General features: G+C 58.2%; 1 protein-coding gene across 2 annotated transcripts; it reads right to left on the reverse strand.

Annotated features, from left to right (window-relative positions):
- Positions 1-649: 649 nt before the first annotated feature.
- On the reverse strand, positions 650-13981 carry BHLHE40 (basic helix-loop-helix family member e40). 2 transcript variants are annotated; one of them, XM_054179954.1, is made up of 5 exons: positions 13886-13981; positions 4391-4460; positions 3892-3999; positions 3101-3224; positions 650-1591 (listed from the first exon to the last, which is right to left on the reverse strand). In XM_054179954.1, the coding sequence occupies exons 1-5, from the start codon at positions 13945-13947 to the stop codon at positions 729-731; spliced, it is 1227 nt and encodes a 408-aa protein (XP_054035929.1). In that variant the 5' UTR covers positions 13948-13981; the 3' UTR covers positions 650-728. The 2 variants fall into 2 exon arrangements, with proteins under 2 accessions (XP_054035929.1, XP_054035923.1); XM_054179948.1 differs by lacking the exon at positions 13886-13981 and adding an exon at positions 4595-4702.
- Between the last annotated feature and the right edge of the window lie 417 nt (positions 13982-14398).

Raw genomic sequence — 14398 nt, forward strand, 5'->3', positions numbered from 1 at the left:
TTACAGGAAGGGGCGTCGGTAATTTGGTGATCAGATGTAGGCCATCAGTAGCTTCCAAGCAGCACCTACGGTTCGTCTCTTACCAGACAGAGAGATCTGTATCAGCAAAGGTGTGGAGAGAAACCCGTCTCAAGTCTCCCTGACTCTGCATGACCAAGCAGTGACCGCTGGTGGCAGGGCCACCACCACCGCAGCAGGGCAGGGAATGGGTTCAGCCTGACCCACGCTGCCCGAGAAGCCTTTGGGAGAAGTACCTTGGTTTGGTTTTTTTTCCTGCTCACAGACCCTAGAGCCAAGTCTGCCTCCTGGAATCTTTTTTTCACAGCTTTGCAATAGAAGTCACAGCTGAGGGAGTCAACTGTTGTGCTGTAGATGCAGGGAGGGAAGGAGGGGAAAGCACAAAACCCTTTCTTCTGTTGTTTTTCCCGCCCCCCCCCCCAGCTTTTGGAATCAGTTCTGAACCGCTCAACCTGGGGGCAGCATCCTTCATCCTCCTCCAAGCTACCTGACAAGTCAGGGAGAAAAAAGGGGATTTAGCTCCCTGTGTGCAGTGAACCTCATCCCCACACCTCAGTCCAGCCAATATAGGAAAGTGAAACGGTCTCAAACTTAAAAAACAAAACCAAAACCAACAAAACCCAAAAAAAAAAAGGGGGAAAAAAAAGGGGAGGGGGGAAAAAAACCCCAAACCCAAGAGAAAAAACCCAATGAGAGTCACCACACTGAGCTCAGTCTTTGGTTTCCAAGTTCAAGGGAGGAATCTGCTTCAAAGCCTGCAGAAGAGCTGAGGAGTCGATGGGGGAATGGGCAGGGACAGGAGAAGGGAGTCTCTGGGGCATCAGCAGCGGGGGGGAGATCTTCTCGGGGCTCATGAACCCCGAGAGCGCCGCGGCGGAGGCCGGGAGGCTGGGGTACAGGACGGGCACGGAGGCCGGGTACCAGCACTTCTCCAGCATGGGCAGGTAGGCCGTGGCGGAGGGTGGGATCAAGTAGAAGGGCAGGCACAAGGGAGGCTGGTGAGCGTGGGGGCCCAGGAAGCCGCCGGGAGAAGCCATCACGTCGCTGCCGAAGGGGCCCTCGCCCTCCGGGGACTCCAGCCTGCTCCTTTTGGCCGGCGGGTCCTCAGTCTCCTGCTTTATGGAGCTTATCCTCTCCTGCACGGCGTACTTGAGCTCCGAGTCCTTTTTGAAGTAGGGCTGCTCGGCCTTGGAGTCGCCCTTCTCCAGCTCCCCGCCGTAGCCGCTGTCCGTGTCCGTGTCGCTGCCGCTCTGCTCCCCGCTGGAGTGGGCGAATGTCCGCTGGATCACGGGCACGCAGTTCTTCCCGTGGCCCTCCGCCGCCTTGCCCAGGGAGACGGCAGCCTTCTCCTTCAAGTCCACCATTTTGGGGGGCAGGTCCCCGGCCTTGCGGGCGGCTCCCCCCTGCAGCACCTCGGAGGCCATGCGGTGCAGGTGGCTGACCAGCTGGGAGGGCTTCAGGTCCTTGCCGTTCTCGTGCTTTGCCAGGTATTGCAGCATCTCCTTGGCACACATCTGGAAACCGGATCGAAACATTTCCTGGCTGGAATCGAGGTTTCTCGATGACAGGTCACCTGAGGGAACATTAACGGGCAGAAATTAAACATTAACGAGGTGCTGAACGGTTCCCTTACCCTCTCCTGGGTGGGCTGGAGGCGACGCTGAGCCTCGGGCACAGCGCACAGCCGCCGAGCCGAACTTGGTCGACCTGAACTTGGGCGGATCACGGAGTGCCAGGTTGGAAGGGACCCCAAGGGTCACTTGGTCCAACTTTACTAGGTGATAGTGGAGTTGAAATGAGCTGGCCCAGCACCCCGGCAGGCTGAGTCCTCAAACCAACCAGTGTAGGGAATCCACCACTTCCCTTAGGGGATGTTCCCCCGACTGCTGCCTGAGCCCATCCGGGCATCCCTCTGCCCCCTTTACTAACTCTACACTTCTATTTCAGTCCTGTGTTTGCTGTGTCACCTTCAACAGGTGCTGAAGCAGGGAGAGCAAAGGAGTGAGTCAAGCTGGAGCCTTCTCTGGGAAGCACCCCAGGGAAGGCTGGGTGCACCTCGCCCTTCACCTCCAGGCAGAGCTCCTGAGGCACGTCTGCCTGCCAGCAGCTCTGCCAGCCTCGGGTGGTTTTGTGCTTTAGCTTCCAGCTCTCTTGCACTCCCTGTGGCTGTCAGAGCAGTGGAAGCCTCTTCAGAAAAAAAAAAGAACAACAAACAAAAAACAAACCCACAACTACATTTTACTTTATCAGTTTCACGTGAGTGCCACATGTGAAAGGAGAAGGAGGAAGTGCCTCTGAAGCATGAGGAGCTGCCACACCGGCTCCCCTCTCTGCCTTGCAGAACACACACTGCCTGCTTTATGAAGAGACCTACCCAAGGTGTGCAGCAAAAGCAGATCTGGAGCTCTTTAGCTGTTTCCAGACCAAAAAAAACCCCAACACCACAAAACAAAGGGGGCTACAAGAAGGCTGGTGAGGGACTTTTTAGGGTGTCAAGTAATGATAGGACTGGGGGGAATGGAACCAAAATAGAAATGGTCAGATTCAGATTGGATGTGAGGAAGAAGTTCTTCCCCATGAGGGTGGTGAGAGCCTGGCACAGGCTGCCCAGGGAGGTGGTGGAAGCCTCCTGCCTGGAGGTGTTTGCAGCCAGGCTGGAGGTGGCTGTGAGCAACCTGCTCTAGTGTGAGGTGTCCCTGGTCATGGCAGGGGGGTTGAAACTGGCTGATCCTTGAGGTCCCTTCCAACCCTAACAATTCTAAAACAAAACAAAAAGCCCCAAACCAACCAACCCCAAAGCTGGTGAAAGGTTTGAATGGCTTTGGCCAGCACCTCAAGAGCAAACTGGGGCTTGGAATGAAACCACTTAAAATCCAGCTTGGACTTCGAAACAAGTCCACAAGGCCCCTCCACGCTGAGACATGCACCCAAGCTCCTCAGCCAAGAAAGAGAAACTGGTGGTGGCTGCAGGCAGGCAGCGCTGCCTCCTCCCTGCTGAGGTGTCCCAGCCGCGCCTGCCAGGCTCCCGGAGGACGTCCCCGGGGCTCACGCGGGTCCCCACGCGCCGCCCGCTGGCACTCACCCGCCTGGAACCCGCTCTGCAGAGCCAGGATCTTCTGCTGCTGCTGCTCGATCAGGTTGGTCAGGGCCTTCACGTGCTTCAAGGTGAGCTCCAGGACCACTGCTTTCTCCAAGTGACCTAAAGTCTGAAAGGCGAAGGGACAGGTTGGCGCCTGCTGCCAGCCTGCTGGGGCTGCCAGCGTTTTCAGGGTGACAGCAGAAGGACTGACGTGGTTTGCAGAGGGAGGCTGGAAGGCAGAGCCTTGATCCTGACCAGCACTGGACCATAAATGTCAATATTCCACAAAACTCAGTTAAAAAGCAGGTTCTGCCAGGGGGTCCTCTGGGTATTGCCAGAGCAGCCGCACGGCGCACACAGAAGCGTTTTATTTATCTCTGCTGCTGCCATCGTGACCTTAGCCCAGGGGAATCCAGCTGGGGGGGGTCCCCTCAGCTGGTGATGGGCAGGGGGAGAGCAAGGAGGAACCCAGCAGCTCAGGAAGCCACGGGAGGATTCCCACTCCTGGGAAAGTTTAGGATGCCCTTACAGTAGATGCAGCCACCACGGGGTGTGGGGCATAAGGGTGAGGGGAAATGAAAAGGCAAAAACCACCACACACACACCCAACCCCCCCCCCAAAATAATCACAGACCCAAATTCCTGCTGAACTGGCAGGGACAGAGTCCTGTGACGCTGCAAAGCCCCAGCCACGGAGGCACCATGGCTGCTTGTGCCCGACGGTGCCAGCTCCATCCCCACCGGGATCCCCGGTGCTGCACGACCCACCCCCGCCGAGAGAAAAAAGCCCCTACCGTCAGCTTGAGGTGCTCGGGCAGCAGGTCCTTCAGCTGGGCGATGCACTCGTTGATCCGGTCTCGCCTCTTCTTTTCTATCAGCCTGTGGGGCAACTTGTAGGTCTCCTGCAAAGCCAGCGGCAGCAGTCAGCGCTCCGCGGCCGGCGCTCTCCCCGTGTCCCCCTCCCCGTTTCCAAGTGTCCCCAATCTCCGTGCGTCCCAGTCTCTTATGTGTCCGCACTCCCAGTCTCCCTGTCCCCCTCGCCGTCCCCATGTCCCACTCAGTCTGCGTGTCCCCCGCTGTCCGTCTCCGTGTCCTCCCTATCTCCGCGTCCCCCTCCCCAGCCCCGGGGACCCGCTCGCCCCATTCCCAGCATCTCCACCGCGGACCTGCTCCCCCAGCCCCACACACTGGAAGCATCTCCACCGGGAAAACTTTTCATCCCCAGAGCGGGCAGCCTCGCACAACGGTCCCCACTCCTCTCTATCCCCCAGCGCCCTCGCCCCATCAATTTACCTTATTATCCTCGCTCCTCTTCAAGCCCCTCCTGGGCTTGTACACTTGGTACATGTGCGCGAAGTCCAGCCTGCACGGGCGACACCAAAGCATCCCAATTACTCCTTGTCCCCCGGGGGTCGCAGAGGGAGGACACTTCTCCTTTCCCCCTCCAAACCCCCCCACACCCCGATCCCCCTTCCGCGGTCTCTCCCCGCCGCTTACCCGGGCACATCGCCGCTCTCCAGGGCCGGCAGCTTGCCCAGGCAGCCGGGCGGGGGCTGCGCGCTGGGGATCCGCTCCATGGCGGTGGGGCTGAAGGGGGGCGGGGGTAGGGGGGAGGGGGCTGCAGAACGCTGAGAGAAGCCGAAACGGGGAGCCCGGTGCCGGTGAGGTGTTTTTTGGTGGTCGGTCGGTTTGGCTGGGGTTTTGCCTCTTTTCCCGGCTCGGCTGGCTCAAGGTGGGTTGCTCATTCCGCGTCCGCGCCGGGCGGGCTGAGGAGCGGCGGGCGGCGGCGGGCCGGGTTAAATGCGGGCGAGTGGGTGGACGGGAGCGACGTGCGCTACCCTGTGACTGCCGGCACGTCTGGCGGCCGCCGGGGCGGGACGGGACGGGCCCCCCCTTCCCCTTCTTCTCCTCCTCCTCCTCCTCCTCCTCCTGCCCGCCCTCCCGGCCCCGCCATCACATGAGCCTCACGTGTCGCCAGCGCCGCCGCCGCCGCGCAACGTGCCCGGGGAGGCAGAGGCGGGGCCGGCCCCGGGCGCCCCGGCAGGGGCTGGGCTCGGCGGGGCTGTCCCCGCCACGGCGTGGCCGGGAGGGGGAGGTGGGGGGTGACTGCATGGCTGGCCCGGGAGGGGCTGGGCTCGGCGGGGATCACCCGGTAGTGTAGGGAATGGGAGGGGGATGTCTTCCTATACGCGTGTCCCGGTAGGATACCGGGCGGCGCTGGGCTCCCCCGGTAGCGTAGGGCACGGGAGGGGGCATTGCTCTGGCGTGTGTGTCCCGGTGCGATACCGGCTGGCACTGGGCTGCGTGGGGCTCCCGCAATACCGTTGAGAATGGGAGGGGATGTCCTGTGCGTGTGTCCCGGGGGGATACTGGGCAGCACTGGGCTCTCCCGGTAACGTAGGCAGTTGGGGGTGGGTGGGTGGGTGGCTGTCATCCTGCGTGTGTGCCCCAGGGGCACACTGGGCAGAACTGGGATCGGTGGGGCAGCCCCGGTAGCAGGGATGGGGTCCAGCTGCATGGCCATCCCGGGCTGCTCTGGGCTCATGGAGCTGCCCCCTGCATGTGTGTCGCAGCAGGAGCCCCTTACCCCCCACCTGCCCCTCCCCATGCCGTGTCGCATGGGCCCGGTGTCCCCAGGGAAGGGGACACAGCATTATGCACATTCTCCAGGAGGGGAATCATGGAGCATCTCCAGCTGGAAGGATCCATAAGGCTGATGGGAGTCCAACGCCCTGCTCCTGGCAGGACTGTCTAACACTAACCCATATGGCTAAGAGCATCCTCCAGACGCTCCTTGAGCTGTGCCAGGCTTGGTGCCACAGCCACTGCCATGGGGAGCTTGTGCCAGGGACCTTCTCAGTGAAGAAGTGGTGCAAGCTCCAGCCTTGAAATGGTGCCCTGGGTGCCAAAAGGCTTTTACTGACACAGCTGAGGTGCTGGAGGCTGCTGTGTGCTACCCCTCTCCTTACACAGCACCCCTACCCTGGGCACTCGTGAGGCCACACATTGAGTACTGGGTTCAGTTTTGGGGTCCTCACTGCAAGAAGGACATTGAGGAGCTGGAGCAGGTCCAGAGAAAGGCACAAAGCTGAGGAAGGCTCTGGAGAACAGGGCTGGGGAGGAGCAGCAGCTGAGGGAGCTGGGGATGTTCAGCCTGGAGGAGGCTGAGGGGAGACCTCATTGCTCTCTACAGCAACCTGAGGGGGGTGGGATTGGTTGGTCTCCCTAGTGTCAGGTGGTAGGACGAGAGGAAATCTGCAGTCCCAGAACTTTGGAAAGGGGGCAGAAAAAACAAGAGAGCAAAGTCACCAAAACCTGGCTGTAGGAGGCTGATGAGGAGCTGAGGAGGCTTCATGCATTGCAGAGCATCTGCAGCTCCTGGGTGCCAGCTGTTGCCCAACGCTGAGCATGCTCAGAGCAGTGTGTACCTGCCAAAGCAAACCTCCTCTGCTGCAGGAAGGGCTCTGGTCATTCTCCCTGCTGCATGCTCAACAAGTGGAGGCAAGCTCATCAGATAAAGGGCAGGGCTGAGATAAGGGAACAGCAGAGCTGCAGCACGGAGCCTCTGCTATCACCCCTCCAGAGGCCTGGGCTGCTCCACCTCAGGAGGAATCTGAGGGCAGGAGGTGAGAACACAAAGAGGTTCTCCACGGGTGGGGGAGGAGGGCTTTTTAAGGCTTACCACTGGCTGAAGGTGCCTGAAGTTATCAGGAGGAGTCCTCCAGCAAGCCAGAGATCCATAGATTCATAGAATACCAGGTTGGAAGGGACCTCAAGGATCATCTAGTCCAACCTTTCAGGCTAAGAATATAGTTTACCTGAGATGGCCCAGCACCCTGCCAAGCTAGATGTAAGTGGAAGGTCTATAACCCCCTCCCAAAAACCTCGTCATGAGGTGCCAGCTGCACAAGCAACAGCTCTGTGGGTGTTGCTCTGACATGGAGCTCCCCAAAAGCAGATGTGCCACTGCTACCCCACTGGCCTCCATGGCCTGCTCACCCAGCCTGAAGGACTCCTGTCATGGGATCATAGAGAGTTCTGGGTTGGAAGGGACCTTTAAAGGTCATTTAGTCCAACTGTGGTGTTGAAGACCCGGCCCACCACCAAGGGGAGGACTGAAAATGGGGTGTGAGCATGGGGCAGGGTCACAGCTGTGGGCCGTGGAGTTAGAATCACAGACTGCAAGAGGCTGAAAGGGGCTTCTTAGAGCTGAGCCTTTCTTTATTCAGCCACTGAGCAGATCCTAGCAACCAAAAAAAGAGATGTGGATTGTTTGTCCCTTCCTGCAGGTCAGGAGACAGCAACCAGCACAAGTGACAGGCTGTGGATGAGGTGGTTCATCCTCTCTCCACCCTGGAAACCCAAAGCTGTTCCCTTCCAAACAAAGGGTGAAAACCAAACCCTGTACAACTTCACGTCCCATCACTGCCCCTCTGTCCAAGGCACCAGAAACAATTGGTGCTTGCTGTGGCTGGTGGCTAATGAAAGGTGAGATCTGGGGGCAACCTGCTGTGTGCTTGAAGCTGTGGGGTGTACGTGGCCAGCTCCATGCCCAGGAGCTGCCTGCCTCCTGCGTGCTCCGCTGGAGATCGGGCACATTCCTGCAGAGGGTGGTGAGCTCCGCGGCAGGGGCAGAGGTAATCCCCAATTATTTAGCCCTTTTGCTCTTCTCCTGCTTGCCAAACAATTCCCCATATCAGGATGTACTCATGACCTTAAGAGAGGTTGCCAAGGATTTAGGAGTCCCCCCTAAAAAGAGGATCCCAGTGAAGTTCTGGCATTCCTGGGCACGGGGAGAGACTGCTGGGGAGTTGAGTTACATTTTCCCTCGGATCGGCTGTCCTGAGCCGGGGCTGACGCAATCGTCCCCAGGTCGTTTGCTGAATTGTTTCTGCGTGGAGGGCTCCTTCAGGACCTTAAGCCAGGAGCCAAAAGTGTTCCAAAAGGCTTCATTTCGCTGGGCAGCAGCAGACCTCCTGCTCTGGAAGGGCTGAGAGTCACAGGACGGCAGCAGCTCCTCTCCAAGGGACGCGGCAGTTGTTCACAGGCACGCTCCGAGCTTTGGGGGTCGGTTAGAAGGTGTGCTGAAGGTGGGATGAGCTCCAGGATTTGCCCCTTCCCCAGGACTGTCTCAACCACAACGATTTGGGAGGGAAATATCCCAAAAATCCCCGGCCCCGACGTCTGCTGGGAGCCTCTGTGGGCAGCGCTGGGAGTTAACAGCTGGGCTGTGGACTTGGAGCTCACGATAAGGTTACTGAGGGTGGTTTTGGTTTAAAATGTCTCTTACTTAATATATCCATGAAGGCCAGGCATGTGCCTGTGGCCTGTCACCAACCCCCTGACTCTCCCTCTCGCTCATTTCCAGCAATCCCGGGTCAGGTTACTGGCACCGGAGGTGAAAGAACAGCCAGGGCTTGGCCCCGGCTGGACGCTGAGGCTGCACCGTGCTGGAGGTGCTGCACGGCCATGGTCAGCCCTCAGCATCTGATGGACAGCCTCGAGGCCTCCATAATTAAATCTCTAGCCATAATTACTTAATAACCATGACTTCTGAGAAGGGAAAATGTCCATGGGAGCCTAACTGTCCCTAGGAGAGCAGGGTGCACTCATGTCCCTTCTTCCTAGGCAAGAGGTTGGGATGCTCCCCACCTTGAAGTATTCAAGGCCAGGTTGGATGAGGCCTTGAGCAAGCTGGGCTGCTGGGAGCCCATGGCAGGGGCTTGGAATTGGGTGATCTTTAAGGTCCCTTCCAACCCTAAACCATTCTATGATGGTAACACCAGACAAACACCCACCACCTCACCACAGCCTGAGCTCTGCAGCACCTGGGTCACTGTAGGATGTGTTGAGCCAGGAACACTCAGGCTGAGCAGCTCCCAGGAGATTTTGGACTCAATGACCTTAAAAATCTTTTCCAACTGAAATCCTTCTTTGATTCGATGTTGTTCAGCCAAGGAGACCTCCTGGTGGCCTTTCAGAACTTAAAGAGGAATATAAGAAAGCTGGGGACAGAGTTTTGAGCAGGGCCTGTGGTGACAGGACAAGGGGGGATGGTTTGAACTGCAAGAGGCAAATTCAGACTGGAGAGAAGGAAGAAATGTTTGACACTGAGGATGGTGAGAGCCTGGCTGAGATTGCTCAGAGAGGTGGGAGCTGCCCCATCCCTGGGACCATTCCAGGTCTGGGGCTCTGCTCAAGCTGCTCTAGTTGGGGATGTCCCTGCTGACTGCAGGGGGGGTTGGACTGGATGCCCTTTAAAGGCTCCCTCCAACCCAACCCATTCCACGAGTCTATGGTTTAACACTGCTGCTCGATGAGGCTGGCTTGGGCTGCTGGGGAGAGCTTGCTTGGCTGAGGCCCTGGGAGGAGGCAGGCAGAGCTGTTTGTGACGCTGGGCCGGCGAAGGGCTCTGCCCGGGGCGCTGCCCCGCATGGCTGCGGGCACGCGAGGGCTGCGGGGATGACGCTGGCACCGCTGGGCGAAACTCAGCCCCGGGACTCTTCAGATGCAAGCTGTTCCCTGCTCTGAGCTGAGATCTTTGCCAGCAGCCAGCAGTGGGAGGAAGTCTGGAGGTGGAAACTTATTTGGAAGTGGCAAAATTTGTGGACTTTGCCGTGGGTAATAAGAGACTTTAGGCCAGCTTTGATAGTGGGGTAATGAGCCCCGGCGGCTGCCCGCTGCCAGCCTGCCCAGCCGAGCCCCACGCAGCTCCCCGCTGGCTGCTTGCACCATCTCCTGAGAAAGGACTCGAGGCATGCCCAGCCCGTGGGGCTGCAGCCTCCCCTGGCTCTCCCTGCAGAGCCTCGAACCTCTGCTCGTGGTGTAAGAGCTGCCTCCGAGGTTGTGTCCCTGCTGCCAAGCCCAGGCTCTGTGGCCTCTGCAGAGCTCAGGTGGGGTTGGGGATGGCTGAGGGGTTGCCCACCTCGTTTTACAGATTGACAGATGGCGTCAGGTTGGAAGGGACCCTCATCTTGTCCAACCCCCCCTGCACTCAGCAGGGACACCTCCAACCAGAGCAGGCTGCCCAGGGCCACATCGAGTCTGATCTTGAATGCCTCCCGGGATGGGGCCTCGACCACAGCCCTGTGCAGCCTGTTCCAGTCTCTCCCCACCCTCACTGTGCAGAACTTCCTCCTGATGCCCAACCTAAATCTGCTCTGCTCTAGTTTCAAGCCATTTCCCTTCATCCTATTGCTCCAAGCCCTTCTAAACAGTCATTTGGAGACTGTCTGCCAGCCCATCCTGCTCAGGAGCAGGAGCTGCTTCTCCTCCCGAGTGACAGAGTAGTCTGGTGGATGCTTTGCACAATGGTATCTGATCACATTCCTCCTCCTGCCTCACATCAAACAGTGAGTCAGCGATGAAACCTCATCAGATGTCTCTCTGCTTGGGCTCCCAGCTCTGCAAAGCAGGAGGGCTGGTGCTGTGTGAGTATGCAAAGCACAGCAAGTAGGTGCCTTCAGATCTACCACAGGCTGAGAAAACACCAGGGCTTTCCACAACAGCAGCAGTGATTTCTCACTGCCATCCTCACGGCCCAGCAGGAATCCAAACCACTCACTGGGGCTCCTCATCCGGGGAGATGCTTTCTGGGGGCTGCAGGCTACAGCTGCAGGGCCAAATGACATCAACAGAACTACTAACATCCAAAAGCGTTCTGAGCTTGCTCACTGCCTTTAAAACCCATTGTACACCCTCTAAAACAGTGATGAAATACAGGCAGGAGAGAGCAGGAGTCCACGTCGGGGCACGGATGAGCTGAGCCTTGAACCTTGAGCCTGCTGGACAAGGGCTGTGTGCTCTGCGTGCTCACGGCGTGGAAGGTGCCTGCTGATCAGTTCAGGAGGTTCAGCCTGCAAATGCCACCGGCAGCGGAGCAAAGGCTGCCTGTCAGGGCTGGTGGCAGAGGTGAGGAGCGCAGCAGCAGCTCGGCGTGGGAAGCTGGCTGGGGCAGAAGCTGGCATGTGGTTTCAGCTGTGCTGGGAAGAACCCAGCTGAACCCCCGCAGGGGCAGCGCCAGCTCGGCTGGCTGGAGATAAGGCAGGGCAAGGCTGCGTGCTGGGGGTGGGCTCGCTTAGCCCAGCCTGCTCTTTGGAGCTGGGGGTGAGCCTCTGGGATCCAGCCCTGCTCCTGAGGGAGCACGAGGTCCCCACGGCTGGCTGAGGGCTGCACTGCTCCTGATTAACTGAGGCTGCTTAAGGTCTGCTGGCAATCCAGAGAAGGGCAACAAGGCTGGCAGGAGGGTCTGGGGAACAGGGCTGGGGAGGAGCAGCTGAGGGAGCTGGGGATGTTCAGCCTGGAGAAGAGGAGGCTGAGGGAGACCTCCTTGCTCTCTGCAGCTCCCTGAAAAAAGGTGGGAGTCGGTCTCTCCTCCCATGTAGCAAGCTATGGGACAAGAGGAAACAGCTTGAAGTTCTGCCAGGGGAGGTTTAGGTTGGACATGAGGAACAATTTCTTCCCCAGAAGGGCTGTCAAGCCCTGGAACAGTCTGCCAGGGCAGTGGTGGAGTCCCCATCCCTGAAGGGGTTTCACAGCCATGGAGGTGTGGTGCTGAGGTGACCTGGGGGTGCTGGGTTAAGGGTTGGACTTGACCTTGGGTGCCTTTTCCAATCTTAACAATTCTACTCTGTGATTCTATGAGGGTTCAGTATGCTGGGAGAGAAAGAGGGGTTCAGCTCTCTAGGGGTTAAAGAACACTGGAGCCCTTTGAATAGATAGGACACACAGGAAAGGCAGGAGGCAGGGGAAATGCAGGTGCAGGGGCTCCCTCACAACAGGCCAGACAAACCAGGCACATGAGAGTGCTTCCCAGGCATGCAGACTCAGAAACCACTTGGACCTGAATCTCATTAAGCTCTGGGGCAGTCTGGAGCAGCCGTGGGAGAATGCAACCAGTCATTTTCTAAAGAAGAAGCCAAACCTCTGAATCCAGATCCACCTCCTCCCAAACTCCTGCTCTGATCCCATGTGCATCATGAGCCAGATGTGGCTGAGGCATTGCTGCTGCTGCTGCTGCAAACTCAGCTGAAATAAGCACAAAGGGGAATTACATGGAACAGGAAATATTCATGGAGGGTTGGTGTCTAATCAAGATGACACATGGGGCTGCTGATTGGCTTCCTCTGGTGTGAAACAGAACCAACCTGCACAATCCCAGCATGGTGGGGCTGGAAATGACCTCTGGAGATCATCCAGTCCAGCCCCCCCTTGCTAAAGCAGGGCTCCCACAGCAGCTTGCCCAGCAGCACAATGCCCAGGGGGAGCTGGAAGCTCTCCACACCAGGAGACTCCACAACCTCTCTGGGCAGCCTGCTCCAGGCCTCCAGCACCCTCACAACAAACAACTTTCTCCTCCTGCTCAGGTGGAACCTCCTGGGTTCCAGTTTGTGCCCCTTGCCCCTTGTGCTGTCCCTGGGCACCACTGAGCAGAGCTTGGCCCCAGCCTCTTGCCCCCCACAGCTCCTTTATCTCTTGCTGAGCATTGCTCAGCTGCCCTCTGGGGCTGCTCTTCTGCAGGCTCTCAGCCTCAGGGCTCTCAGCCTTTGCTGCTCCCAGAGCTGCTCCAGACCCCTCAGCATCCTTGCAGCCTGCCCTGGCCTCTCTGCAGCAATTCCCTGTTCCTTTTAAACTGAGGAGCCCAGATCTGGACCCAGTCCTCTAGATGTGGCCTCACTTGATCACAGCAGATCCCTGCTACCATGCTGCACTTAGACGTCTCACTTCCCCAGCAGCTTGGGGGAGAACGTGCCCATGCTGACACAGACAACACAGCCCACCAGGACAGAGGAGGAGTGCACCCAAGGCATCCCTGTGAGTTGACAGGAATGTCTCTCACAGTGCCCTTCCCTCTGTATCAGAAGTGATCTGGCTGAGAAGTCCTGGAGCAAGCCACAGCCGAGGGTGTTGCTGTGCTCCCCACATACTTTCTCTAATGAGGTTTTTAAATAGCTGTGCCCCGCCTACACCGGCAGCCCCAGCACTTTCATCTCCAGGTGAATGGATCCGAGGTGGGACTCTGCTGTCTGCTGGGGAGGATCATTTCCATACTGCAGCCGTGGCAGGGAAGAGCTCCTGCTCCTCCTGGAGATGCCTGCTGAGCAAACGGTGGTGCAAAGGGTAACCACGTGCAGAGGTGTTTGAAATGCAAAGGGCGCTGCAGCAGCTTGGGCCTCTGCAGGAGGGGAGCCCTGCCTTGGGTCATGCTGATGAGAGCTGCACACCAGCCAGCAGGGACCAGCTGCAGACTTGAGCTTGACTGCCAGGACTCCATTTACTGCGACCTGTACCTCCACAGGAGCCACACACTTCTCATTCTTAGGTGGCAAAGATCACCTCTGTCCCAGAGGGGTTTGGGTGGGTGTGGAAGAATCACAGAATGCTAGGGGTGACCATCCAGTCCAACCCCCCCCCGCCAAAGCAGGACCTTTCCACCTCAATGTATTTTATGGGATCCCAGACTCTCTGTGGAGGTGTCCCTGCTGACTGCAGGGGGGCTGGACAAGATGACCTTTGAGGGTCCCTTCCAACCTGATGCAATCTGTGAATGACAGAATCATCAAGGTTGGGAAAGTCCTCTAAGATCATCAAGTCCAACCTTTCACCCAGCACTTCCATGACCACTACACCAGGTCCCAGAGAGCTACATCTACTTGCTTTTTGGAATCTTCCAGGGCTGGTGACTCCACCACCTCCCTGGGTAGCCTGTTCCAATCCACTTCTCCTCCCCTGGCCTGGCTGCTGGTGGAGCAGCACTGATGTGCAGCCTCAGAGGAGAGCACTACTCACCCTTGCAACCACTCCAGGGAAGTCCAAGGCTTGCCTTGTACCTCCATGGGTTCACCTTGCATGGCTGGGGGGGGGATGTGAGAGGTCAGCTGGTGCTCTGAGCATTTTCATCTAAGGGAAAAGAAGAGGAGTTTCATCACAGAATATTCCCAGGGGGTTACCTCCCAAGAGCCTGGGCAAGCACAGAGGGCCACACAAGCTCCTCCCAACTGTCCCTTCTGCTCTGCCATAAACTGCACGTCCTGCCGGGGCGAGGCTCGGGCCGCAGGACCTTTGAGGTCTCTCCCAACCAGATCTCTTCTGTGAGTCTGTGATTCAGTGCAATGAAAACAAAGCTGTGAACATCTACAGCTGCTGCCCAGATGTGGCTGCCCAGAGCCTGTGTGAAGGTTTCAGGGGAACCACCTCCTGCCTGCCTCGCACGTAAGGGCCAGAGGAGAGGCCAGAGCTTGGGTTTTATAAACCTTGACCGAGGAGACACGAAGCCTCCTTTGATCTGCAGATAGAGAAATG

Source organism: Dryobates pubescens, chromosome 1 (assembly GCF_014839835.1).
Source record: "Dryobates pubescens isolate bDryPub1 chromosome 1, bDryPub1.pri, whole genome shotgun sequence".
NCBI classification, from domain to species: Eukaryota; Metazoa; Chordata; class Aves; order Piciformes; family Picidae; genus Dryobates; species Dryobates pubescens.